Source organism: Eucyclogobius newberryi, unplaced genomic scaffold, assembly GCF_026437365.1.
Source record: "Eucyclogobius newberryi isolate DKJ021-1_F unplaced genomic scaffold, fEucNew1.0.hap1 SCAF_7, whole genome shotgun sequence".
NCBI classification, from domain to species: domain Eukaryota; kingdom Metazoa; phylum Chordata; class Actinopteri; order Gobiiformes; family Gobiidae; genus Eucyclogobius; species Eucyclogobius newberryi.
The window spans coordinates 29,998,918-30,026,693 of record NW_027316389.1 but is presented as its reverse complement, the minus strand read 5'-3'; the positions used below and the strand labels follow the sequence as shown (position 1 = coordinate 30,026,693).

The 27,776-nt window shown below is 43.0% G+C and overlaps 1 protein-coding gene across 3 annotated transcripts in view; it reads right to left on the bottom strand.

Annotated features, from left to right (window-relative positions):
• aass (aminoadipate-semialdehyde synthase) overlaps positions 1–27,776 on the bottom strand; it is a 64,956-nt gene that overhangs the window by 19,487 nt on the left and 17,693 nt on the right. For all 3 annotated transcript variants that reach the window (XM_072434921.1, XM_072434918.1, XM_072434920.1), the window contains exons 4-10: positions 17,156–17,240; positions 11,479–11,546; positions 7,161–7,307; positions 5,910–5,988; positions 5,655–5,782; positions 4,617–4,765; positions 4,072–4,194 (exon numbers count right to left, since the gene is read on the bottom strand). In XM_072434921.1, coding sequence (XP_072291022.1) covers positions 4,072–4,194; positions 4,617–4,765; positions 5,655–5,782; positions 5,910–5,988; positions 7,161–7,307; positions 11,479–11,546; positions 17,156–17,240 — 779 coding nt within the window. The remainder of the gene's footprint in view (positions 1–4,071; positions 4,195–4,616; positions 4,766–5,654; positions 5,783–5,909; positions 5,989–7,160; positions 7,308–11,478; positions 11,547–17,155; positions 17,241–27,776) is intronic.

Here is a 27,776-nt window from a genome sequence, read left to right as displayed (position 1 = left end):
ATTATAGAGTCTGAGGTCCACACTACACGACTGGACTGAGTGTGATTATAGAGTCTGAGGTCCACACTACACGACTGGACTGAGTGTGATTATAGAGTCTGAGGTCCTCACTACACGACTGGACTGAGTGTGATTATAGAGTCTGAGGTCCACACTACACGACTGGACTGAGTGTGATTATAGAGTCTGAGGTCCTCACTACACGACTGGACTGAGTGTGATTATAGAGAGTGTGAGGTCCACACTACACGACTGGACTGAGTGTGATTATAGAGTCTGAGGTCCACACTACACGACTGGACTGAGTGTGATTATAGAGTCTGAGGTCAACACTACACGACTGGACTGAGTGTGATTATAGAGTCTGAGGTCCACACTACACGACTGGACTGAGTGTGATTATAGAGTCTGAGGTCCTCACTACACGACTGGACTGAGTGTGATTATAGAGAGTCTGAGGTCAACACTACACGACTGGACTGAGTGTGATTATAGAGTCTGAGGTCCACACTACACGACTGGACTGAGTGTGATTATAGAGTCTGAGGTCAACACTACACGACTGGACTGAGTGTGATTATAGAGTCTGAGGTCCACACTACACGACTGGACTGAGTGTGATTATAGAGTCTGAGGTCCTCACTACACGACTGGACTGAGTGTGATTATAGAGTCTGAGGTCCTCACTACACGACTGGACTGAGTGTGATTATAGAGAGTCTGAGGTCCTCACTACACGACTGGACTGAGTGTGATTATAGAGAGTCTGAGGTCCTCACTACACGACTGGACTGAGTGTGATTATAGAGTCTGAGGTCCACACTACACGACTGGACTGAGTGTGATTATAGAGTCTGAGGTCCACACTACACGACTGGACTGAGTGTGATTATAGAGTCTGAGGTCCACACTACACGACTGGACTGAGTGTGATTATAGAGTCTGAGGTCCTCACTACACGACTGGACTGAGTGTGATTATAGAGTCTGAGGTCCTCACTACACGACTGGACTGAGTGTGATTATAGAGTCTGAGGTCCACACTACACGACTGGACTGAGTGTGATTATAGAGTCTGAGGTCCACACTACACGACTGGACTGAGTGTGATTATAGAGTCTGAGGTCCACACTACACGACTGGACTGAGTGTGATTATAGAGTCTGAGGTCCACACTACACGACTGGACTGAGTGTGATTATAGAGTCTGAGGTCCTCACTACACGACTGGACTGAGTGTGATTATAGAGTCTGAGGTCCACACTACACGACTGGACTGAGAGTGATTATAGAGTCTGAGGTCCACACTACACGACTGGACTGAGTGTGATTATAGAGTCTGAGGTCCTCACTACACGACTGGACTGAGTGTGATTATAGAGTCTGAGGTCCACACTACACGACTGGACTGAGTGTGACTATAGAGTCTGAGGTCCACACTACACGACTGGACTGAGTGTGATTATAGAGTCTGAGGTCCTCACTACACGACTGGACTGAGTGTGATTATAGAGTCTGAGGTCCTCACTACACGACTGGACTGAGTGTGATTATAGAGTCTGAGGTCCACACTACACGACTGGACTGAGTGTGATTATAGAGTCTGAGGTCCACACTACACGACTGGACTGAGTGTGATTATAGAGTCTGAGGTCCTCACTACACGACTGGACTGAGTGTGATTATAGAGAGTCTGAGGTCCACACTACACGACTGGACTGAGTGTGATTATAGAGTCTGAGGTCCACACTACACGACTGGACTGAGTGTGATTATAGAGTCTGAGGTCCTCACTACACGACTGGACTGAGTGTGATTATAGAGTCTGAGGTCCACACTACACGACTGGACTGAGTGTGATTATAGAGTCTGAGGTCCTCACTACACGACTGGACTGAGTGTGATTATAGAGAGTCTGAGGTCCACACTACACGACTGGACTGAGTGTGATTATAGAGTCTGAGGTCCTCACTACACGACTGGACTGAGTGTGATTATAGAGTCTGAGGTCCACACTACACGACTGGACTGAGTGTGATTATAGAGTCTGAGGTCCACACTACACGACTGGACTGAGTGTGATTATAGAGTCTGAGGTCCACACTACACGACTGGACTGAGTGTGATTATAGAGTCTGAGGTCCACACTACACGACTGGACTGAGTGTGATTATAGAGTCTGAGGTCCTCACTACACGACTGGACTGAGTGTGATTATAGAGTCTGAGGTCCACACTACACGACTGGACTGAGTGTGATTATAGAGTCTGAGGTCCACACTACACGACTGGACTGAGTGTGATTATAGAGTCTGAGGTCCTCACTACACGACTGGACTGAGTGTGATTATAGAGAGTCTGAGGTCCACACTACACGACTGGACTGAGTGTGATTATAGAGTCTGAGGTCCACACTACACGACTGGACTGAGTGTGATTATAGAGTCTGAGGTCCTCACTACACGACTGGACTGAGTGTGATTATAGAGTCTGAGGTCCTCACTACACGACTGGACTGAGAGTGATTATAGAGTCTGAGGTCCACACTACACGACTGGACTGAGTGTGATTATAGAGTCTGAGGTCCACACTACACGACTGGACTGAGAGTGATTATAGAGTCTGAGGTCCACACTACACGACTGGACTGAGTGTGATTATAGAGTCTGAGGTCCTCACTACACGACTGGACTGAGAGTGATTATAGAGTCTGAGGTCCTCACTACACGACTGGACTGAGAGTGATTATAGAGTCTGAGGTCCACACTACACGACTGGACTGAGTGTGATTATAGAGTCTGAGGTCCACACTACACGACTGGACTGAGTGTGATTATAGAGTCTGAGGTCCTCACTACACGACTGGACTGAGAGTGATTACAGAGTCTGAGGTCCACACTACACGACTGGACTGAGTGTGATTATAGAGTCTGAGGTCCACACTACACGACTGGACTGAGTGTGATTATAGAGTCTGAGGTCCTCACTACACGACTGGACTGAGTGTGATTATAGAGTCTGAGGTCCACACTACACGACTGGACTGAGTGTGATTATAGAGTCTGAGGTCCTCACTACACGACTGGACTGAGTGTGATTATAGAGTCTGAGGTCCTCACTACACGACTGGACTGAGTGTGATTATAGAGTCTGAGGTCCTCACTACACGACTGGACTGAGTGTGATTATAGAGTCTGAGGTCCACACTACACGACTGGACTGAGTGTGATTATAGAGTCTGAGGTCCTCACTACACGACTGGACTGAGTGTGATTATAGAGTCTGAGGTCCACACTACACGACTGGACTGAGTGTGATTATAGAGTCTGAGGTCCTCACTACACGACTGGACTGAGTGTGATTATAGAGTCTGAGGTCCACACTACACGACTGGACTGAGTGTGACTATAGAGTCTGAGGTCCACACTACACGACTGGACTGAGTGTGATTATAGAGTCTGAGGTCCACACTACACGACTGGACTGAGTGTGATTATAGAGTCTGAGGTCCTCACTACACGACTGGACTGAGTGTGATTATAGAGTCTGAGGTCCACACTACACGACTGGACTGAGTGTGATTATAGAGTCTGAGGTCCTCACTACACGACTGGACTGAGTGTGATTATAGAGCTTCTGGGGGTCCACACTGACTAACAACTGAAGACACTTTTATCCTACAAAATACGATCAATAATCCACAGAAACTACTTTATAGTCTGTAATAATTATACAGCTCAATTTTTAACGCTTCAACTGAAAATGTTGTGTACACAGTAAGCCTATTTTTATTTTTTATCTTATAGTAGATTTAAATTGTTTTTTTATTTGACTTATAAAAGGTTGTTTTATCATTGTTCATTGTTTTATGTTGCTCCGTATCACCTTTCTGATTCTGAAAGTCTCTCCCCCAATCTACTCACTGTCTTTGTTTTTTAAAAGTCCTGACCCTGAGCAAAACTCCTCCCCAGTGTTGTATTGTCTCCAAAATGTATTTACCGATACATTTATTTTCCATATGTTTCCATGGCTTGGGCATTGGCGGCCTGTTTGAATGGTGCTTGTGTACGTACCTGTCATGGTCGATATGTTGGTCGGCATCGTACATACAGAAGGGCCTATCGATGGTAGTGCATTCGGTCATGAACTCTATAGAGCCACCCGTATCAGCGGATATGTCACAGATGGCTAAAAGTCTGTGGAGAAGAACAAGAGGTGCTTTCTTATCAGCGCGACCTTCTCACTCCGTGACTCGCTCTGTAAACACAACTCAAGGCAAAGAGCTATGACACTTGAACTGTAGAGTAAAAGCGCTAGCAAAAACCGTTTAGTAGTCAATGCCACTGTCACATTTGAGAGAAAAAGTGCCAGGATGGGAATGGGCTACATAAAATGGCCCCAGTTCCCATGTGCTTATGGAAAAAAAAAATGGGATGTCGACATGAAGGATTGATGGTATCAATACTTGTTAGAATAATCGTTACACAAACATTTTATAGTGTGACATCCCTGGTCTACAGTAAAAAATGTTTTTTTTTAAAAAGGTAAAAAAACCTAAGTTCCGCTATAATGTTTGCTATGTGTTTTTAAGCACATATCCGTCAGGTTTTTAACTTACTTGTGGGGCAGTGCAGGTGAGCAGTCGTTGCGCACAGGTGAGTTTTTGGGCGGTCTTATTAACTTTTGGGCATCGAGGCGTCTGAGGAGGCGTGGAGTGTGCGGGTCCCAGTAAATACCATTGATCAGGCAGGTGGTGTACGGTGCAACCTAAAGAGAGAAAATCAGTTGAAACTGTTAATCAGTATTTGAACTTTCTGTACATTTCTTGAATAATTAGTTTATTATTATTTGTCAACCGCCAACTACCAGCTTGTACATAATTTTACATTAAAAAAACAAATCAAAAATGATCATCTAACATGATAAAGATGATATAAGTTTCTTTCTGGACACCCTTAATTTACCTGTTATGTCAGAGTTTTGGAAATACAAGGTGCAATCAAAAGATTAAAGAACAATAAATCTCAGGGGAGCAATGGGTTCACCTTAGAGTGGTATAAAACTCTAAAAGAAACACCTACTCATTTCTTTTTGGCAACTATTAACTGGGCACTTAAGAAAACTAAGACCCTTCCTAGTTGAAAAGAAGCCATCCTTTCCTTGATACCAAAACCGATTGGACTGCGCCTCACAAAGACTCATTTCTACCAATATATCTACCAATGTTCCCTACAATTTTTCATGTGTCTGGGCAAACACACAAGTTCCCTGGACACACTGAGGACCACTCTGAGCTACATCAGATGTGCACGTTGTGGCCACACACCACTAACACGCCTGTTCAAAACCTTGGAAAGAATCAAATTACAGTTGCAATACTTTTATTATATGCAATTCAGCCCACTTAAAATGAAAAATACAAAAATCATGTTGTTCATGAGATGTATAGTATGTTATATGTGAGAGTCCTGCTTTGGTCTGGCTGTGGTCCACACATGATCTTTTTAATTCCATTTATTTGTTGGATGTCTGCTGCTTTTATTGTCTGTCTGCGCTCTCTCTGGTTGTGTTTTTCTTTCTGTGTGTTTGTTTCTATATGTTCTTTCATTTAAAAAATAAAAACATTTAAATATAGAAAAAGAAGCGGTGGACTTACGCTGGTCCTAAAATTGGATGTGTACAGTTCGGGATGGTACTCGTACTCCAAGGGGTCATAAAGGCCATCACTTTTCCTCATGAGGTGGTGGTGTCGACTCAACACAGTGGCATAGACTTTGGTCATATCTAAGTAGGGCAAAGAAACAAAATGCTCAGTACATGGTACCGTGAATCTAACTGAACAATAAATAAACAATGACAGAATGTAAAACTACAAATACAATTTAATTTAGACCAAAATTAAAAAGCATACCTCCAGTTTTGGAAACATCTTTTAACTCGTGTGGCTCAACGTACTCCACAGGAAGCTCATTGATGATGTCCTGAGCGCCCTAAAAGGATATATACAGTGAGGAAAATAAGTATTTGAACACCCTGCGATTACTGAAGTTCTTTCATTGTAAGTACATTTCCACTGTGAGAGAGCAGCAAAAAAACATTGAATGATTTTTAAATAATTTGTATGTTATTGCTGTAAATAAGTACTTTATCTTTAGCTATCTACCTGATAAAATCAGTGTAGATTTTTGGTCCAGAAGCCTTTGTTTCCCATTACAGAGGACCAACGTTTCCTGTAGTTCTTGACCAAGTTTGCACAAACTGCAGCAGGGATTTTGGCCCACTCCTCCACACAGATCTTCACTAGATCTGTTTTCATCGGTTTCAGGGCTGTCGCTCAGCCAAAGACTTTTTTTCTTTCTTGTTGGGCCGTAGGCTTTATTAGACGGGACAAGTGAGCGTGAAATGGGGATGAGAGAGAAGGGAGGACATGCAGTAAACTGTCAAGAGTCGGGATTCGAACTCAAGGCACTTTACTAGCTTCTCTCATGTAGTTCTGGGCTGATTCCTCATTTTTCTTACGAGGTGAGATCTTGCATGAAGCCCCAGTCTGAGGGAGAGTGAGAGTCATCTCTTCCTTTTTTCACCAAGCTGCTTGTCCTATCCAGCCTCATCTACAGCCTAGTCTAGTTTTGTCTCTGGTATCTTTTGACAGCTCTTTGGCCTTGCCCATGATAGTAGTTGGAGTCTGACTGACTGTGGGGTTAGACCAGTGTCTTTATGCGGCTGATGAGCTCATACAGGTGCTACTAATTTAGATGAAATAGTAGGGTGGAGGTGGACTTTTTAAAGGCAGACTAACATGTCTATGAGAGCCAGAATTGTTGCTGATTGCAGATGTTCAAATACGTATTTGCAGCAATAACACACAAATAAATATATTTAAAAATCAATGATTTCCTGACTCTGTCTCTCGCAAAATCGCAGGGTGTTCAAATACTTATTTTCCTCTGTATTAAATATTATAAAGCCACTACAGTATTTTTACATAAACTCAAATAATTTTATATAACATACTCAAAATTAGAAGACATACGTACATATTACAAAAAACATTTTACTATGAGACATTTTTCCATTCCAGTTTGCTTCTTTTCATTTCATTGTATATAATCACATATCCTCTTGCCTCTGCCCCCAATGGCCACACTGCTTAATTGCTTACCTTTGATACATTTCCAGTTCCTGTGAAACAAAATGTCACTGGTCCAATAGACTTTGGCATCAGTCCCATGGAGATTTCATAGCCACAGTCCCGCACTGCCTGGACGGCCTGGCTGACATTTCTGTAGTTATGAGCCATACCAATGTGCTGTGGTCAAAATATAAACAGAAATATATACTGCTGAATACACAAGAATGAGTGACATTACAGTATCACAATTAGTAAGTAATCATAATTTGTCAGCTAAGAGTATTTATAACCAGCCACCAAACAAGTCCAGCTACATAGAATTCTAGAGTCAGTTTACTTTTATTTGCACAGCCATTACATTAGCCCACAAAAATGGCCAATTAAGAATGATTAAGAGGTTTTCACACAAATCAACAACAGTAAACAAATTATTTGTATGCAGAATGTTCATTTTGTTTTCCTAGCAGAATAGTTCAATTGTTCATCTATATCTGACAACAGGCTTTTAGATAGAGGGGTATTTTAAAATGTGGACGGGCATTTTCAAGGGCAATGACGGCACCGTGGAGCAGGCGGCGGCGCGCTACCCAAAAGATAGCGCCAGGCTGAAAAAACATCCGCCAGGTTGAAAAACAAAGTAACATACATACATACATACATCATATAGTTAAGAAAGCTACGCTCAATAAAGTAGACGACTTCCATTCTGGTCCCAAATGTTTATTTGGCACCTGTTCATCAGATCACCGTCCGTGCTCGCGCCGCCTCCGTGCCTGTGCTGTAGTGTAACTTTTCTGCTCGCGCTGCCCATGGCGGAAGCCAAAATTATCACACTACGCCACTTAAGAGCGGCGTATGGCGTAAATTACGGCGCTCGTTTACGTCCCACGGCATAACGTCAGACGGCGCACGGTGTTAAAAGCGCCGCTTTATTTTGTAAAAGCGTCGGAAAATCCGTTGCGATACGCCGCTCCTAAGGGGCAGTGTGTGATCATATTGGCTTACCATAACCTAAAGCAACATAAAGCTAATTTTTTAGGTACTTTATATTAGTTCGGAGAATGCCGAAGCTACACGTATTTCGTATTATCGACCCGTACTGGACGGAGTGTTTTCAAATCCTATCTAAAAGCCTGTCTGACAATAGGTAAGAGATGATTTATTACTATGACATGTTTTGACGGTAACTTCCGTCTTTGTCAAAAGTGTCACATTGAAGTGTTACACGATTCCAACCAGCAGCGGCCGGCGGAGGCCGCAGTCAGCCTGATAGACCTGACAGGTCCATCATTCTGACCATGTAGAAGAATAGATGACACGTCACACCTGATGAAGACTGAGACCGTCAAGACATGTCACCACAACGAATCAGCTGCTATTGTCCAAAATATAGATTATCAATTAAACTAAAAATATCTTATATACATTCTTAATTTTTCATTTTTTCATTTTTCAACAAATTAACACATTTTAAAAGAAACATTCTTTACCATAAAAATGGTTGTAAATGCACAATTTGGTCCCATTACGGGCCTAAGTAAGAGTGAACACCCTCCTCAGTCTGGAGAAGAAGGGCGACAGAGCAGACTTGGGCCGGTTGTTTAAGGTTCTCAGTTGGATATTAAGATGGGTCACAACAGCTGCTTCAAAAGCTGCAGTATCTGCATGAGCAGCCTTCAGGAGCGGGTCAACAGTGCCAAACTCCTCTCTGAGATGTTTGGCTGCTCTTTTACCAATTTTTTGTAAGTCTTCAAATCTGATGTCACGATCACCATTGATAATGATGTGCTCCTTGATATTTCCGTGCAGACGGACAGCGATTAGGTCACAATCAAGGCAACTGTGGGATTCAGCCAAGATTTTTTGGACCAAAGCGTGTGTCAGGATGGATGACACTTGATGTTCATAAGGGGGCACAGGGGGGTTGCTCCTCTCAGGTGGGGAGTTCACATCAGGTGTGGTAACATGCTCTGTACTAGACATGGTTGCTTTGGTTCTGTGCACCACAAAGGTTTTTTCAGGCTCTATGTTTTTTAGAACAGTGGTGTTTTCTGGGAAATTTTCCAAAATATTTTCCTGATGTTCCAATAAAACGTTCTGAACCTTTGGGGATAGTTCTTCAGTTTCCAATTGTGACTTGATCTTCTCTTGTTTGGAGAAGTCACCATGGGAAATGTCTGATCCATTTTCACCGTTCTGGGCAGTTTCTGCTGCGTCATCCTGGACTGCTTCAGGCAGCACAGAAGGTGCCTCTTTAGCCCTTTGTTTCAGTGGTGGGTCAGACCATTGGATTGTGCCATGGTTATTCTGAATCACTCCCATTGTCTCCAACATAGGCAGGACAACTGGAGGCAACAGATGGACCCAGTCAGCTTCTGTAGGTCTCTCTTCCTGTAATATTTCGGCATGTTCCTCATGATGCATGTGCATCATTTGGGCAGATTCCTCCAGTTCCACCTTGTTCTGTAAGGACATTGAGTATACTGAGGAGTTCCACACTTCTGTGTTTATGAGTCTCCTCTTCTTCTTCTTTGCTGTTTTATGGCAGCTGGTATCCAAGTGTTACATTACCACCAGACTTTATTCCAGAGCTGACTCTTCTTCTTTGATATTTCATGGCAGTTACGTGCTAGTAGTTGTCTCTTCTTGTGTGTACTCAAAGACAGTGATGTCACCAAAATTGTGACATCATAAGGAATGTGATGTTTTGGCATAGAAAGACATCACTCAGCTCTGGAATAAAGCCAGTCAGAATCTGAAGAATGAAGTCTAAAGAAAAGAATAAAGTCCTAAAGAATAAAGTCTGGCCGTAATGTAACGCTTGGATACCAACCGCCATGAAACAACCGCCATAAAACAACAAAAAACGCCATAAAACAACAAAAACATAAAACAACCGCCATAAAACAAAAACCGCAATAAAACAACAAAAACAACCGCCATAAAACAACAACAACAACAACAAAAACAACAACAACCGCCATAAAACAACAACATACATTCTGAACACGTTGCCATAGAAATAATAAATTCTGAATATGTTCTGTTTTAGGTAGGTTTTAGTAGTAGGCGGTAATGTAACACTTGGATACCAACCGCCATAAAACACCAAAGAAGTTTTATTTCTCTTTTTCTCTCTCACTTTCTCGCTCTCTCTCCTCTCTGTCCCAGTCTTTTACTTTAAACTGTAAAGTGTAAAACACATACTTTTAAGACGTACAACTACAATAGGTGGCGGTAAATGCACCTTTTCTGCCAACCGCAACAGTTACACAACAAGAACGTTTGAATGATAGACATTACCGTACCATTAGCATATAACAGTTAGTGTAATGTTTGATGTAAGTTTGTTAAACAGCCTTGGAACACGTGTTTGGCTCTGAACCATCACATTTCTTAACCTTTATTTTACCTTCAAAATAAAAGCATTGTAAAACAATTCACTTCCGGCCCCATTTGTTTAAATGGACAATGAGGGAAATGTAGATTGATTTGTGTAAATTGTCCAATGTTAATGTTCAACGTTAATGTTCAACAACGCACCGATTCCCTGGGCGGCCCGAAAACGGCTTTTCAGTCAAATGGTAAATGGTCACATTTACACAGCGCTTTACATCAAGGAACCAATGACCCATCCACACACACAATCACACACCAGTTGTTCGCAGGCACTGGGGGCGAGTCAGATTAAGTGTCTTGCTCAAGGACACAACGGCAGTATTCACCTCAGGCAGCTGCGATCGCACCACCAACCTTTGGGAGCGATCGCAGCGGGAACCGCCGCCATCGGATCAGAAGACGAGCACTCTACCACTGAGCTACTGCCGCCCATGTCTGTGTAGAACTTATTTTCTTTGGAGGTCGGCAGCTCTATGTACAACCAGAAGAAGGATTACGTCGTATGGCGGTGCTCAGACGGGCTTCTGGAATAAGGTGGATAGGCTATGAGGCTATTGCAGTAATGCAGTAGAAGTACAGAGAGTACTAACTTTAAAAAAAGCAAAGTAAAACAGTTTGGGGATTTTCACAATAAAGACACTGTAAAACAACATTTTTGGGGTTTTCATAATAAAACAATATAAAACAACATTTGGAGGATTTTCACAGTAAAACCAATTTAAAACAATGTTTTGGGGGTTTCACAATAAAAGCTCATTAAAACAAAGTACTTTTACATAGATTTGGAATGTTTACAGTTTTTGCACTTCCATAAAATATTTTGTACAAATTGCGCAGTCACTCGCAATGGCTTTTGCCATTGCACAGAATCTAGTTATTATTGTGACATGTAAAAAAAATTCTAAATGCTGTAAATATCACTTAAAAGTTTCATAATTCAGTCTCTTACCATAAAAGGAGTGTGATGACCTAAAGCAAGAAACCGCAGTCCCAGTCCGTGAAGAATATTGATCATTCCTTTAACAAAAATAAAACGGTTGATTAGAAAATGTCCCTTTGTACATGTGTAGGGCTGAAAATATCTAATGTAAACAAAAGACATGTTTCTTGCATTGTAGTCAGGGGTTAAAGTGAAAGTTGGGATGTGGTGAGTCCCCAATACTGAGGCATGGCAATGCATGTGTCGAGTATATGGGCATGAGAGATGTAGATATCAGTGTTCTCGCTGGGCTGAGGTTATAGGATGGCGGTGCTCGCAAAAAGTACTGAAAGAATTTGCCCACAGGGCTCGATATGGAAAGCCAATATGATCACACTGAGGAGCGGCGTATCGCGGCGTATTTTCCAACGCTTTTACAAAATAAGGTGCCGCTTTTAACGCTGTGCGCCGTCTGACGTTACACCGTGCGCTGTAAACGAGTGCCGTAATTTACGCCAGACGGCGCTCGCTGTTCTCTTAATGTACGCCATACGCCGCTCCTAAGTGGCGGAGTGTGATCATATTGGCTTTCCATATCTTTTGGGTACCGTGCGGGCGCCGTGGTGTTTTTCGCGCGCGCCGCCTGCGGCGAGCACGGTTATCTCAATACCTGGCGGTATCTTTTGAGCATGGCGGAGGCCCACCAGAGCATGGCGGCATCTTTTGGGCATGGCGGGGGCCCACTGCAGCATGGTGGCCCGCCATGCCAAAACCCCTCAACGAGAACACTGAATATAGACGATTTAAGTTGGGATTTGAACTGACAACACTGCAGTGCTGATGCCTTAACCACACGACCACTGGGCAGCATAAATAACCATATTTTCATCATCATTCCAAACAGAAGTTAAAATAAGGATCTGCATTATGTATTAAATATAGGCCAGGAGTGGACCATTTCTTAAAGATCCCATATCATGCAAAATCAACTTTTCAGAGCTTTTTACCTTCTTACAGTGCTATTGGTGCTTCATATATGTGCCCAAAGTGGAGTGGACAGTGTGCGGCCCTCATTCACGCAGAACAAACAGTGCAGCCTCAGTTAGAGATGGGCGGGTTTTAAGAAATTGTTTCAAATTAACTATTGAGTTTTCGTCCCCTCTCTCTCTCCCTCTCTCTCCCTCTCTCTCCCCCTCTCTCCCCCTCTCTCTCTCCCTCCCCCTCCCCTCTCTCTCTCCCCCTCCCTCCCTCTCTCCACCTCCCTCCCTCTCCCCTCTCTCTCTCCCTCACCTCTCTCTCTCTCTCTCTCTCCCCCTCTCTCCCCTCTCTCTCTCTCCCTCTCTTCCCGTCTCTCTCTCCCCCTCCCTCCCTCTCTCCCCCTCCCTCCCTCTCCCCTCTCTCCCCCTCCCCTCTCTCTCCCTCTCTCCCCCTCTCTCTCTCCCTCTCTCCCCCTCCCTCCCTCTCCCCTCTCTCTCTCTCCCTCTCTTCCCGTCTCTCTCTCCCCCTCCCTCCCTCCTCTCTCTCCCTCCCCTCTCTCTCTCTCTCTCTCTCCCTCCCCTCTCTCTCTCTCTCTCTCCCTCCCCTCTCTCTCTCTCTCTCTCTCCCTCCCCTCTCTCTCTCTCCCTCTCCCCTCTCTCCAAACACACGCTGCCCGTACATCGTGTGTGAGGTCAATCGTGACTCATGATGTCTATTTTACTTTGACTTCTTAAGAAATAAGTGCAATGAGAGGAACGTAAAGGTTTATGCATGTAAGGTCCATCAGCCAATCACATTGCAGCATTGTTTCATGCAGAGGAGTCCAGTGTGTGATGTTCATTTATATTCTAATTAACTTTTAATAGAGCAATAAAACTTTTCAATTTATTTAAAAAGCACAATTAGACTATTTGTTATAAATTATAATAAATTGATAGTGAAAAATAACCAGACATATTATAATTACGTCTGTTATAGAATAATACTATATATTTTTATATAAAAGTGGCAAAGTTGCAGAAATGCAGTCTCTTCACTATAGCGAGGTTTGGATCTTCTCTTCTCGTTCTGTTCATTCTCTGGGAATAACATGTTTGCACTGTTTTATCAGTGTTAATTGTTAGTGCCATTACTTATGCCATTTGTTTAATTTAATAGAACTTGTTTTGTCACTTTGGCAAGAAGGAACAGTCGGGAGCAGTAAAAGATAAATTAATAAGGATAACTATGACTTTTACATTTTCAGTTAAATAGAGAATGTACATTTTAACTTACATCACTGTATTTGTAGTTCTGCTGATGTTTGGTCAGTTTGTACTTGACCTTCCTTGTGTTATGTTATGATAATTGAACACTATTGCAGTCCATTCCTCCATATTAAGTGATGATTGATTTAACAACAAATAGATGTTCAACAAACTTATGTTTTAGGTACATTTATTTTGTTATGAAAACAATGACCATAATTATTTTTCATAGTCAATATTGTATTGAGTAATTAAGTACACTATTGTATTAATAACTGGCTTTAGTCACTTTCTCCTGGCACAGTTTCATCACATCATCATTTTATTGCATTACAACCTCAACATTTTACTCTTACTTTAGCCGGCTGGACCACATTAAAATTGCACCAGAAGACCCAAAAAAGGTCTGGAAATGTGCTAATGTGGCTGTAGACCCTTAACGCCCACAAATACGCCCAAAACATATCTGGGAGATGTGTTATTTGTACAGAGAGTAGAGGTGATGTCAGCGGAATACCAAGTTGCATTGTGGGAGTTAAGTTATAAAATATTTGAGCTTGTGAGGTGCTGAGAATAAACTAACCAAGATGGCAAACGGATGCGTTTTGGTGCGCTTCGTTTGCGTTGAAGAAAGTCCCCATATGTGAATTGTTCACTGACGATGGCAATAAAACTGATTCTGATGACGAGGTGAGGGGCCCCCAACATTTTTTTTGCTTAGGGCCCCGTGAAGGCTTGTGCCGGCCCTGGCAGCTTCAGAACGCTTTTACAGCACATTAGTCGTGATGTCTGTTATTAGGCCTATGAGATTCAGACTCGGCTTTAGTGTTCAATATAAGATAAGATAAGCCTTTATTTGTCCCACAATGGGGAAATTGCAGTGTTGCAACACAAGGTAGGTACAGAAGTAAATAATAAAAACATAAAAAATAATAACATTCAGAAGTTTGGACTGACAATAAGCTACTTTGGGAAGGACATATGGAGTATTAAGCAGGTTTGGCCCTCTCTTCCCCGTCTCTTCTCCCTCCGGCAGTGCACTGTAGCGCGCTGTAAGAGCGGCAGAAGGTGCAATATACATTTGTGGCTGTATTAGACAATACAGCTGCTAAAGACACAAATACTGCTCATGTCTTGACTGCAGCTGACGGTTAAATAAATTGACATTGCAGTCTTGCATGCATGTAGCGAGTTGCTCCGTGTATAAATCAAAAGCCTGATGTTAGGTGACTGAGCCCGCAGCCTGGTTTGTGGACAGACGCTCCAAGGAAATATAATCTAAACAGAACACCTTTGTCCATGCGTCTTCTCTCCTCACAACTTACTTGTTTACTTGCTTATTTAGCGTACCCTGAAAAGAACAGGGTGGTGGCTGTGCTCAGCTCTGCGCTCTGGCAGCTGTCTATTGGAGAGAGTGTGTGAGCAGAAGTGGAGAAACAGAGCTGTGCAGCGTGGCTTCAGACCTAGGGATGCGTACCGATACGACGGACTGGACTGGACTGGACTGGACCGGACCGGACCGGACTTGTAAAAACGTTTCGGTTAAGGTACAAAAAAAAAACGAAACCCTGGTGATTTGGTTCTGGACTCATACAAAATCTAGCACTCGCATACTATATCCTTTTTGTTCTAGAATCCAGACCATCTTAAACCTTCCATAGATCGCGAAATTCGCGCTGGAAAACACGTAAACACTGCCATGCGTCGCTATCAATGGCGCACACTGACCCTAATTAGTGACGCACGCGTCTTCCCCGAAGTTGAAGCCGAGGAAATTAGTTAAGATGTGAGAGACAGAAGCGCCTCGTACGTGTGAGAGACAGGAGCGCCTCGTACGTGTGAGAGACAGGAGCGCCTCGTACGTGTGAGAGACAGGAGCGCCTCGTACGTGTGAGAGACAGGAGCGCCTCGTACGTGTGAGAGACAGGAGCGCCTCGTACGTGTGAGAGACAGGAGCGCCTCGTACCTCCTCGTACCTCCTCGTACGTGTGAGAGACAGGAGCGCCTCGTACGTGTGAGAGACAGGAGCGCCTCGTACCTCCTCGTACCTCCTCGTACGTGTGAGAGACAGGAGCGCCTCGTACCTCCTCGTACCTCCTCGTACGTGTGAGAGACAGGAGCGCCTCGTACGTGTGAGAGACAGGAGCGCCTCGTACCTCCTCGTACCTCCTCGTACGTGTGAGAGACAGGAGCGCCTCGTACGTGTGGAGCTGCGCTGAACCGTGTATCCACATGTGGACATTGAAGCGGCAGCTGGTAAGATCGCTGGCTTTATCTGAACAGTTTTAAAAACTGTGGCCGCCACGTGCAATGTTGTGATCGTTAACGTGCTGCCGGTTAAAGGGGCGGGGTCAGCGTGGTCTTGTCTGGGTCTTTGTGTAAATATGAATGAAATAACTGTGTTATGTTGTGGTGTGAAGTAAATACTGAGTCAAAGTAATATTGATTAATTGCTGCATTCATTAATTGGAGTTTATATTTTGTAATAGTATTTTGTATTTGTATTCTACAGTTGTTAAATATGGTCTGGTGTTTAATGCTGCTAATATAATGTATTATTTTGATGTGTTGTGTAAAATATTTTCATATTCTACTTTTGATACTGCTAAGTTGATGCTTTGTTGATGTTCTAGTTGACTTTTATGCTAGTTTTTGTAACTCTGTTATTTACAGTTACTTAATTATTGCAGTATACAGTATTATTACTGGTGTTTTGTCTGTTTGAAGGTTTTTACCCAACTTTTGATCCCACTGGATCTGCAACATTAAAGAGTGGAAATGTGTCTAAAGGCAAAACATTGTATCAGATGAAACAGCTGCTTTGACCCTTGACCCAGACTGACTGTCAACAATACTCCACATGCTTTTGTTAAGAAGTTGTTCATCAAGTGAAACACATGAATGTGTGTTAACTGTTAGTTAAGCTATAAAGTTTAGCAGCTAGCTAGTAGCTTGTGATTTGTAAGTTGTAACAGTTTTCACTCTACAGTTAAGCCTTGTGTTTGATAGTCGTCCTTGTTCAAGTGTCTTCAACTTAATTTAGCCAAGTTGCTTGTGTTATGCTGTAATAACATTATGCAAATATGGCATGGGTTCAGATCCGGACTCATTAGGTCCTGAACCTAAACCTCTGGATTCGAATCCGGACCTGAACCTGAATGTGGGTTTAGGTATGCATCCCTATTCAGACCCATGACCCAAACTTGGCTCGACCCGACAAGACAGAGCAGAGAAATCTGGGCCCGTCCCAAATTCTGGTCTCATTTCCACCTCAGCTCTTTAATAGGGCTATTGCACATGCCTCAGACTGTTTGCTGCTGTTAAATTTGCTGCTTGGAGCCTGTACGCCAAGCCTCTGCTTGGATCACCATTTAATTTTTATTTTTTTCAATCACTCAAAGAAACACATTTATAGACCGTTCTGGCCCACTTTAACCCCTGATTATAGTTAGCTCATCCAGGAAACACCGGATTTTCTATACCTGCAACTCCAGCCCACTGACCAAAAGCCACAATTCGGAAGCCATTAGCATCCACCATCTTCTCATAGTCAATAAGGCGAACTTCCTGAAAAAAAAAAGGCGATTTATGCACATTGAAAACAAGTTTAAAACCTTGTTGTCCTAACATAAGTAGTCTATGCTTAAAGGTTGAATAGAGGCTTTTTGCGACCAGAGTCTCATTTCCTTGTAGTGTGGACAGCAGAGTAGTTCTCCCACATGTCAATCATTCCCTGTGTCCTACAGCACACCTGCAGCCTCGTTCCCAGGATATCAGCACGTTCCCCTGGCTGCGCATGTGTGGTTGATATGCCGGAGTGTGTTTAGCAAAGCTAGCAGCAAGTTCCTTCAGTGTACAGTACAAAAATGGCGATGCGATCCATCGTGCTAATAAACAAACGCACGTGTAGCAGCAGGGCTGTTGTGTGCTCATGCACAAGGTTTGATAGCAAGCGCCCTCTGCAAGAACAGGAGGGTGGAGGTGAGTGTGCGCATGCTTTTTTTTTTTTTTTAAAAAGGGACAGTCACTTGAGTTCTCAAATCGGCAAAAGATCCTCTATTCAACCTTTAATTGCGTCCTTGCAAGCAGCCAAAATAACTGCTACGACACATGCATGTGTTAGGCAAAGATTGGCAACTCTAAAAATGTGAGAGTGAATGTGTGAGTGAATGTGAGAGTGAATGTGTGAGTGAATGTGAGAGTGAGCGTGAGAGTGAATGTGAGAGTGAGCGTGAGAGTGAACGTGAGAGTGAACGTGAGAGTGAGCGTGAGAGTGAGCGTGAGAGTGAGTGTGAGAGTGAATGTGAGAGTGAGTGTGAGAGTGAGTGTGAGAGTGAGTGAGTGTGAGAGTGAGTGAATGTGAGAGTGAGTGAGTGTGAGAGTGAGTGAGTGTGAGAGTGAGTGAATGTGAGCGTGAGTGAATGTGAGCGTGAGTGAATGTGAGCGTGAATGTGAGCGTGAATGTGAGCGTGAATGTGAGCGTGAATGTGAGCGTGAATGTGAGCGTGAATGTGAGCGTGAATGTGAGAGTGAGTGAATGTGAGAGTGAGTGAATGTGAGAGTGAGTGAATGTGAGAGTGAATGTGAGAGTGAGTGTGAGTGAATGTGAGAGTGAGTGTGAGAGTGAATGTGAGAGTGAATGAGTGAATGTGAGAGTGAGTGAGTGAATGTGAGAGTGAGTGAATGTGAGAGTGAATGTGAGAGTGAGTGAATGTGAGAGTGAATGTGAGAGTGAGTGAATGTGAGAGTGAGTGAATGTGAGAGTGAGTGAATGTGAGAGTGAGTGAATGTGAGAGTGAGTGAATGTGAGAGTGAGTGAATGTGAGAGTGAGTGAATGTGAGAGTGAGTGAGAGTGAGTGAATGTGAGAGTGAGTGAATGTGAGAGTGAGTGAATGTGAGAGTGAGTGTGAGAGTGAATGTGAGAGTGAATGTGAGAGTGAATGTTAGAGTGAATGTGAGAGTGAATGTGAGAGTGAATGTGAGAGTGAATGTTGAGAGTGAATGTTGAGAGTGAATGTGAGAGTGAATGTGAGAGTGAGTGTGAGAGTGAATGTGAGAGTGAATGTTGAGAGTGAATGTGTGAGTGAATGTTGAGAGTGAATGTGAGAGTGAATGTGAGTGTGAGAGTGAATGTGAGAGTGAATGTGAGTGTGAGAGTGAATGTTGAGAGTGAATGTTGAGAGTGAGAGTGAGAGTGAATGTGAGAGTGAGTGAATGTGAGTGTGAGTGAATGTGAGAGTGAATGTGAGTGTGAGTGAATGTGAGTGTGAGTGAATGTGAGTGTGAGTGAATGTGAGAGTGAGTGAATGTGAGAGTGAGTGAATGTGAGAGTGAGTGAATGTGAGAGTGAGTGAATGTGAGAGTGAGTGAATGTGAGAGTGAATGTGAGAGTGAATGTGAGAGTGAATGTGAGAGTGAGTGTGAGAGTGAGTGTGAGTGAATGTGAGTGAGTGTGAGAGTGAATGTGAGAGTGAATGTGAGAGTGAATGTGAGAGTGAGTGTGAGAGTGAGTGAATGTGAGTGAGTGTGAGAGTGAGAGTGAATGTGAGAGTGAGTGAATGTTAGAGTGAGTGAATGTGAGAGTGAGTGAATGTTAGAGTGAGTGAATGTGAGGGTGAATGTGAGAGTGAGTGTGAGTGAATGTGAGAGTGAGTGTGAGTGAATGTGAGAGTGAATGTGAGAGTGAGTGAGTGAATGTGAGAGTGAGTGAATGTGAGAGTGAATGTGAGAGTGAGTGAATGTGAGAGTGAGTGAATGTGAGAGTGAGTGAATGTGAGAGTGAGTGAATGTGAGAGTGAGTGAATGTGAGAGTGAATGTGAGAGTGAATGTGAGAGTGAATGTGAGAGTGAGTGTGAGAGTGAGTGAATGTGAGTGAGTGTGAGTGAATGTGAGAGTGAATGTGAGAGTGAGTGTGAGTGAATGTGAGTGAGTGTGAGAGTGAGAGTGAATGTGAGAGTGAGTGAATGTTAGAGTGAGTGAATGTGAGAGTGAGTGAATGTTAGAATGAGTGTTAGAGTGAGTGTGAGAGTGAGTGTGAGAGTGAGTGTGAGAGTGAATGTTGAGAGTGAATGTTAGAGTGAATGTGAGAGTGAATGTGAGAGTGAATGTTGAGAGTGAATGTTAGAGTGAATGTTAGAGTGAATGTTGAGAGTGAATGTGAGAGTGAGTGAATGTGAGAGTGAGTGAATGTGAGAGTGAGTGTGAGAGTGAATGTGAGAGTGAATGTGAGAGTGAATGTGAGAGTGAATGTGAGAGTGAATGTTGAGAGTGAATGTTGAGAGTGAATGTGAGAGTGAATGTGAGAGTGAGTGTGAGAGTGAATGTTGAGAGTGAATGTGAGAGTGAATGTTGAGAGTGAATGTGAGAGTGAATGTGAGTGTGAGAGTGAATGTTGAGAGTGAATGTTAGAGTGAATGTTGAGAGTGAATGTGAGAGTGAGAGTGAGAGTGAATGTGAGAGTGAGTGAATGTGAGTGTGAGTGAATGTGAGAGTGAGTGAATGTGAGAGTGAGTGAATGTGAGAGTGAGTGAATGTGAGAGTGAATGTGAGAGTGAATGTGAGAGTGAATGTGAGAGTGAGTGTGAGAGTGAGTGAATGTGAGTGAGTGTGAGTGAATGTGAGAGTGAATGTGAGAGTGAGTGTGAGTGAATGTGAGTGAGTGTGAGAGTGAGAGTGAATGTGAGAGTGAGTGAATGTTAGAGTGAGTGAATGTGAGAGTGAGTGAATGTTAGAGTGAATGTGAGAGTGAGTGAATGTTAGAATGAGTGTTAGAGTGAGTGTGAGAGTGAGTGTGAGAGTGAGTGTGAGAGTGAATGTTGAGAGTGAATGTTAGAGTGAATGTGAGAGTGAATGTGAGAGTGAGTGTGAGAGTGAGTGTGAGAGTGAGTGTGAGAGTGAATGTGAGTGAATGTGAGAGTGAAAGTTAGAGTGAATGTGAGAGTGAGTGTGAGAGTGAGAGTGAATGTTGAGAGTGAATGTGAGAGTGAGTGTGAGAGTGAGTGTGAGAGTGAATGTGAGAGTTAGTGTGAGAGTGAATGTGAGAGTGAATGTGAGAGTGAATGTGAGAGTGAGTGAGTGAGTGAGTGAATGTGAGAGTGAATGTTGAGAGTGAATGTTGAGAGTGAATGTTGAGAGTGAATGTGAGAGTGAATGTGAGAGTGAGTGTGAGAGTGAGTGTGAGAGTGAATGTGAGAGTGAATGTGAGAGTGAATGTGAGAGTGAGTGAATGTGAGAGTAAATGTGAGAGTGAATGTGAGAGTGAATGTGAGAGTGAATGTGAGAGTGAATGTGAGAGTGAGTGAATGTGAGAGTGAGTGAATGTGAGAGTAAATGTGAGAGTAAATGTGAGAGTGAGTGAATGTGAGAGTGAGTGAATGTGAGAGTGAATGTGAGAGTAAATGTGAGAGTGAGTGAATGTGAGAGTAAATGTGAGAGTGAATGAGGGAGTGAGTGAATGTGAGAGTGAGTGAATGTGAGAGTGAGTGAATGTGAGAGTGAGTGAATGTGTGAGTGAATGTGAGAGTGAGTGAATGTGAGAGTGAGTGTGAGAGTGAGTGTGAGAGTGAATGTGAGAGTGAATGTGAGAGTGAATGTGAGAGTAAATGTGAGAGTGAATGTGAGAGTAAGTGAATGTGAGAGTGAGTGAATGTGAGAGTAAATGTGAGAGTGAATGTGAGAGTGAATGTGAGAGTGAATGTGAGAGTGAAAGTGAGAGTGAATGTGAGAGTGAATGTGAGAGTGAATGTGAGAGTGAGTGAATGTGAGAGTGAGTGAATGTGAGAGTAAATGTGAGAGTAAATGTGAGAGTGAGTGAATGTGAGAGTGAGTAAATGTGAGAGTGAGTGAATGTGAGAGTAAATGTGAGAGTGAGTGAATGTGAGAGTAAATGTGAGAGTAAATGTGAGAGTAAATGTGAGAGTGAGTGAATGTGAGAGTGAATGTGAGAGTGAGTGAATGTGAGAGTGAATGTGAGTGTGAGTGAATGTGAGAGTGAATAAATGTGAGAGTGAGTGAATGTGAGAGTGAGTGAATGTGAGAGTGAGTGAATGTGAGAGTGAGTGAATGTGAGAGTGAGTGAAAGTGAGAGTGAGTGAATGTGAGAGTGAGTGAATGTGAGAGTGAATGTGAGAGTGAGTGAATGTGAGAGTAAATGTGAGAGTGAATGTGAGAGTAAATGTGAGAGTGAATGTGAGAGTGAGTGAATGTGAGAGTGAGTGAATGTGAGAGTGAGTAAATGTGAGAGTGAGTAAATGTGAGAGTGAGTGAATGTGAGGGTGAGTGAATGTGAGAGTGAGTGAATGTGAGAGTGAGTGAATGTGAGAGTAAATGTGAGAGTGAATGTGAGAGTAAATGTGAGAGTAAATGTGAGAGTGAGTGAATGTGAGAGTGAGTGAATGTGAGAGTGAGTGAATGTGAGAGTGAGTGAATGTGAGTGAGTGAATGTGAGTGAGTGAATGTGAGAGTGAGTGAATGTGAGAGTGAGTGAATGTGAGAGTGAGTGAATGTGAGAGTGAATGTGAGAGTGAATGTGAGAGTGAATGTGAGAGTGAGAGTGAATGTGAGAGTGAATGTGAGAGTGAATGTGAGAGTGAGTGAATGTGAGAGTGAGTGTGAGAGTGAATGTGAGAGTGAGTGAATGTGAGAGTGAGTAAATGTGAGAGTAAATGTGAGAGTGAGTGTGAGAGTGAGTGTGAGAGTGAGTGTGAGAGTGAATGTGAGAGTGAGTGAATGTGAGAGTGAGTGTGAGAGTGAGTGTGAGAGTGAGTGTGAGAGTGAGTGTGAGTGTTGAGAGTGAATGTTGAGAGTGAATGTTGAGAGTGAATGTTGAGAGTGAATGTTAGAGTGAATGTGAGAGTGAATGTGAGAGTGAGTGTGAGAGTGAATGTGAGAGTGAATGTTGAGAGTGAATGTGAGAGTGAATGTGAATGTGAGAGTGAATGTGAATGTGAGAGTGAGTGAATGTGAGAGTGAATGTGAGAGTGAATGTGAGAGTAAATGTGAGAGTGAATGTGAGAGTGAATGTGAGAGTGAGTGTGAGAGTGAATGTGAGAGTGAGTGAATGTGAAAGTGAGTGAATGTGAGTGAGTGTGAGAGTGAATGTGAGAGTGAATGTGAGAGTGAATGTTAGAGTGAGTGAATGTTAGAGTGAGTGAATGTGAGAGTAAATGTGAGAGTGAGTGAGAGTGAATGTGAGAGTGAGTGTGAGAGTGAATGTGAGAGTGAGTGAATGTGAGAGTGAATGTTGAGAGTGAATGTTGAGAGTGAATGTTGAGAGTGAATGTTGAGAGTGAATGTTGAGAGTGAATGTGAGAGTGAGTGTGAGAGTGAGTGTGAGAGTGAATGTGAGAGTGAATGTGAGAGTGAACATGAGAGTGAACATGAGAGTGAGTGTGAGAGTGAGTGTGAGAGTGAATGTGAGAGTGAATGTGAGAGTGAGTGTGAGAGTGAATGTGAGAGTGAATGTGAGAGTGAATGTTGAGAGTGAATGTTGAGAGTGAATGTGAGAGTGAGTGTGAGAGTGAATGTGAGAGTGAATGTGAGTGTGAGAGTGAATGTGAGAGTGAATGTTGAGAGTGAATGTGAGAGTGAATGTTGAGAGTGAATGTGAGAGTGAATGTGAGTGAGAGTGAATGTGAGAGTGAGTGAATGTGAGAGTGAGTGAATGTGAGAGTGAGTGAATGTCAGAGTGAATGTGAGAGTGAATGTGAGAGTAAATGTGAGAGTGAATGTGAGAGTGAATGTGAGAGTGAATGTGAGAGTGAATGTGAGAGTGAATGTGAGAGTGAGTGAATGTTAGAGTGAGTGAATGTGAGCGTGAGTGAATGTGAGAGTGAGTGAATGTGAGAGTGAATGTGAGAGTGAATGTGAGAGTGAATGTGAGAGTGAGAGTGAGAGTGAATGTGAGAGTGAATGTGAGAGTGAGTGAATGTGAGAGTGAGTGTGAGAGTGAATGTGAGAGTGAGTGAATGTGAGAGTGAGTAAATGTGAGAGTAAATGTGAGAGTGAGTGTGAGAGTGAGTGTGAGAGTGAATGTGAGAGTGAGTGAATGTGAGAGTGAGTGTGAGAGTGAGTGTGAGTGTTGAGAGTGAATGTTGAGAGTGAATGTTGAGAGTGAATGTTGAGAGTGAATGTTGAGAGTGAATGTGAGAGTGAATGTTGAGAGTGAATGTTAGAGTGAATGTGAGAGTGAATGTGAGAGTGAGTGTGAGAGTGAATGTGAGAGTGAATGTTGAGAGTGAATGTGAGAGTGAATGTGAGAGTGAATGTGAGTGTGAGTGAATGTGAGAGTGAGTGAATGTGAGAGTGAATGTGAGAGTGAATGTGAGAGTAAATGTGAGAGTGAATGTGAGAGTGAATGTGAGAGTGAGTGTGAGAGTGAATGTGAGAGTGAGTGAATGTGAAAGTGAGTGAATGTGAGCGAGTGTGAGAGTGAATGTGAGAGTGAATGTTAGAGTGAGTGAATGTTAGAGTGAGTGAATGTGAGAGTAAATGTGAGAGTGAGTGTGAGAGTGAATGTGAGAGTGAGTGTGAGTGTGAGAGTGAATGTGAGAGTGAATGTTGAGAGTGAATGTTGAGAGTGAATGTTGAGAGTGAATGTGAGAGTGAGTGTGAGAGTGAGTGTGAGAGTGAATGTGAGTGTGAGAGTGAATGTGAGAGTGAATGTTGAGAGTGAATGTGAGAGTGAATGTGAGTGTGAGAGTGAATGTGAGAGTGTGAGAGTGAGTGTGAGAGTGAATGTGAGAGTGAATGTTAGAGTGAGTGTGAGAGTGAATGTGAGAGTGAATGTGAGAGTGAATGTTGAGAGTGAATGTTGAGAGTGAATGTTGAGAGTGAATGTGAGAGTGAGTGTGAGAGTGAGTGTGAGAGTGAATGTGAGTGTGAATGTGAGAGTGAATGTTGAGAGTGAATGTTGAGAGTGAATGTTGAGAGTGAATGTGAGAGTGAGTGTGAGAGTGAGTGTGAGTGAATGTGAGTGTGAGAGTGAATGTGAGAGTGAATGTTGAGAGTGAATGTGAGAGTGAATGTGAGTGTGAGAGTGAATGTGAGAGTGAGTGAATGTGAGAGTGAGTGAATGTGAGAGTGAGTGAATGTCAGAGTGAATGTGAGAGTGAATGTGAGAGTAAATGTGAGAGTGAATGTGAGAGTGAATGTGAGAGTGAATGTGAGAGTGAGTGAATGTTAGAGTGAGTGAATGTTAGAGTGAGTGAATGTGAGCGTGAGTGTGAGTGAATGTGAGAGTGAGTGAATGTGAGAGTGAGTGAATGTGAGAGTGAGTGAATGTGAGAGTGAGTGAATGTGAGAGTGAGTGAATGTGAGAGTGAGTGTGAGAGTGAGTGTGAGAGTGAATGTGAGAGTGAATGTGAGAGTGAATGTGAGAGTGAATGTGAGAGTGAATGTGAGAGTAAATGTGAGAGTGAATTTGAGTGTGAGTGAATGTGAGAGTGAGTGAATGTGAGAGTGAGTGAATGTGAGAGTGAGTGAATGTGAGAGTAAATGTGAGAGTGAATGTGAGAGTGAATGTGAGAGTGAATGTGAGAGTGAATGTGAGAGTAAATGTGAGAGTGAATGTGAGAGTGAATGTGAGAGTGAATGTGAGAGTGAGTGAATGTGAGAGTGAGTGAATGTGAGAGTGAGTGAATGTGAGAGTGAGTGAATGTGAGAGTGAATGAGAGAGTGAGTGAATGTGAGAGTAAATGTGAGAGTAAATGTGAGAGTGAGTGAATGTGAGAGTGAATGTGAGAGTAAATGTGAGAGTGAATGTGAGTGTGAGTGAATGTGAGAGTGAGTGAATGTGAGAGTAAATGTGAGAGTAAATGTGAGAGTGAATGTGAGAGTGAATGTGAGAGTGAATGTGAGAGTGAATGTGAGAGTAAATGTGAGAGTGAATGTGAGAGTGAATGTGAGAGTGAGTGAATGTGAGAGTGAGTGAATGTGAGAGTGAGTGAATGTGAGAGTAAGTGAATGTGAGAGTGAGTGAATGTGAGAGTGAATGTGAGAGTGAGTGAATGTGAGAGTAAATGTGAGAGTAAATGTGAGAGTGAGTGAATGTGAGAGTGAGTGAATGTGAGAGTGAATGTGAGTGTGAGTGAATGTGAGTGTGAGTAAATGTGAGAGTGAGTGAATGTGAGAGTGAGTGAATGTGAGAGTGAGTGAATGTGAGAGTGAGTGAATGTGAGAGTGAGTGAATGTGAGAGTGAGTGAATGTGAGAGTGAATGTGAGAGTGAGTGAATGTGAGAGTAAATGTGAGAGTGAATGTGAGAGTAAATGTGAGAGTGAATGTGAGAGTGAGTGAATGTGAGAGTGAATGTGAGAGTGAGTGAATGTGAGTGAGTGAATGTGAGAGTGAGTGAATGTGAGAGTGAGTGAATGTGAGAGTGAGTGAATGTGAGAGTGAGTGAATGTGAGAGTGAGTGAATGTGAGAGTGAGTGAATGTAAGAGTGAGAGTGAATGTGAGAGTGAATGTGAGAGTGAATGTTAGAGTGAGTGAATGTTAGAGTGAGTGAATGTGAGAGTAAATGTGAGAGTGAGTGTGAGAGTGAATGTGAGAGTGAGTGTGAGAGTGAGTGTGAGAGTGAATGTGAGAGTGAGTGAATGTGAGAGTGAATGTTGAGAGTGAATGTTGAGAGTGAATGTTGAGAGTGAATGTTGAGAGTGAATGTGAGAGTGAATATGAGAGTGAGTGTGAGAGTGAGTGTGAGAGTGAATGTGAGAGTGAATGTGAGAGTGAACATGAGAGTGAGTGTGAGAGTGAGTGTGAGAGTGAATGTGAGAGTGAATGTGAGAGTGAATGTTAGAGTGAGTGTGAGAGTGAATGTGAGAGTGAATGTGAGAGTGAATGTTGAGAGTGAATGTTGAGAGTGAGTGTGAGAGTGAATGTGAGAGTGAATGTGAGTGTGAGAGTGAATGTGAGAGTGAATGTTGAGAGTGAATGTGAGAGTGAATGTTGAGAGTGAATGTGAGTGTGAGAGTGAATGTGAGAGTGAGTGAATGTGAGAGTGAGTGAATGTGAGAGTGAGTGAATGTGAGAGTGAGTGAATGTCAGAGTGAATGTGAGAGTGAATGTGAGAGTAAATGTGAGAGTGAATGTGAGAGTGAATGTGAGAGTGAATGTGAGAGTGAGTGAATGTTAGAGTGAGTGAATGTTAGAGTGAGTGAATGTGAGCGTGAGTGTGAGTGAATGTGAGCGTGAGTGTGAGTGAATGTGAGAGTGAGTGAATGTGAGAGTGAATGTGAGAGTGAATGTGAGAGTGAGAGTGAATGTGAGAGTGAATGTGAGAGTGAATGTGAGAGTGAGTGAATGTGAGGGTGAGTGTGAGAGTGAGTGTGAGAGTGAGTGTGAGAGTGAATGTGAGAGTGAGTGAATGTGAGAGTGAGTGTGAGAGTGAGTGTGAGAGTGAGTGTGAGTGTTGAGAGTGAATGTTGAGAGTGAATGTTGAGAGTGAATGTTGAGAGTGAATGTTGAGAGTGAATGTTGAGAGTGAATGTTGAGAGAGTGAATGTTGAGAGTGAATGTTAGAGTGAATGTGAGAGTGAATGTGAGAGTGAGTGTGAGAGTGAATGTGAGAGTGAATGTTGAGTGAATGTGAGAGTGAATGTGAATGTGAGAGTGAATGTGAATGTGAGAGTGAGTGAATGTGAGAGTGAGTGAATGTGAGAGTGAATGTGAGAGTAAATGTGAGAGTGAGTGTGAGAGTGAGAGTGAATGTGAGAGTGAGTGAATGTGAGAGTGAGTGAATGTGAGAGTGAATGTTGAGAGTGAATGTTGAGAGTGAATGTTGAGAGTGAATGTTGAGAGTGAATGTGAGAGTGAATGTGAGAGTGAATGTGAGAGTGAGTGTGAGAGTGAATGTGAGAGTGAATGTGAGAGTGAACATGAGAGTGAGTGTGAGAGTGAGTGTGAGAGTGAATGTGAGAGTGAATGTTAGAGTGAGTGTGAGAGTGAATGTGAGAGTGAATGTTGAGAGTGAATGTTGAGAGTGAATGTTGAGAGTGAATGTTGAGAGTGAATGTGAGAGTGAGTGTGAGAGTGAGTGTGAGAGTGAATGTGAGAGTGAATGTGAGTGTGAACGTGAGAGTGAATGTTGAGAGTGAATGTGAGA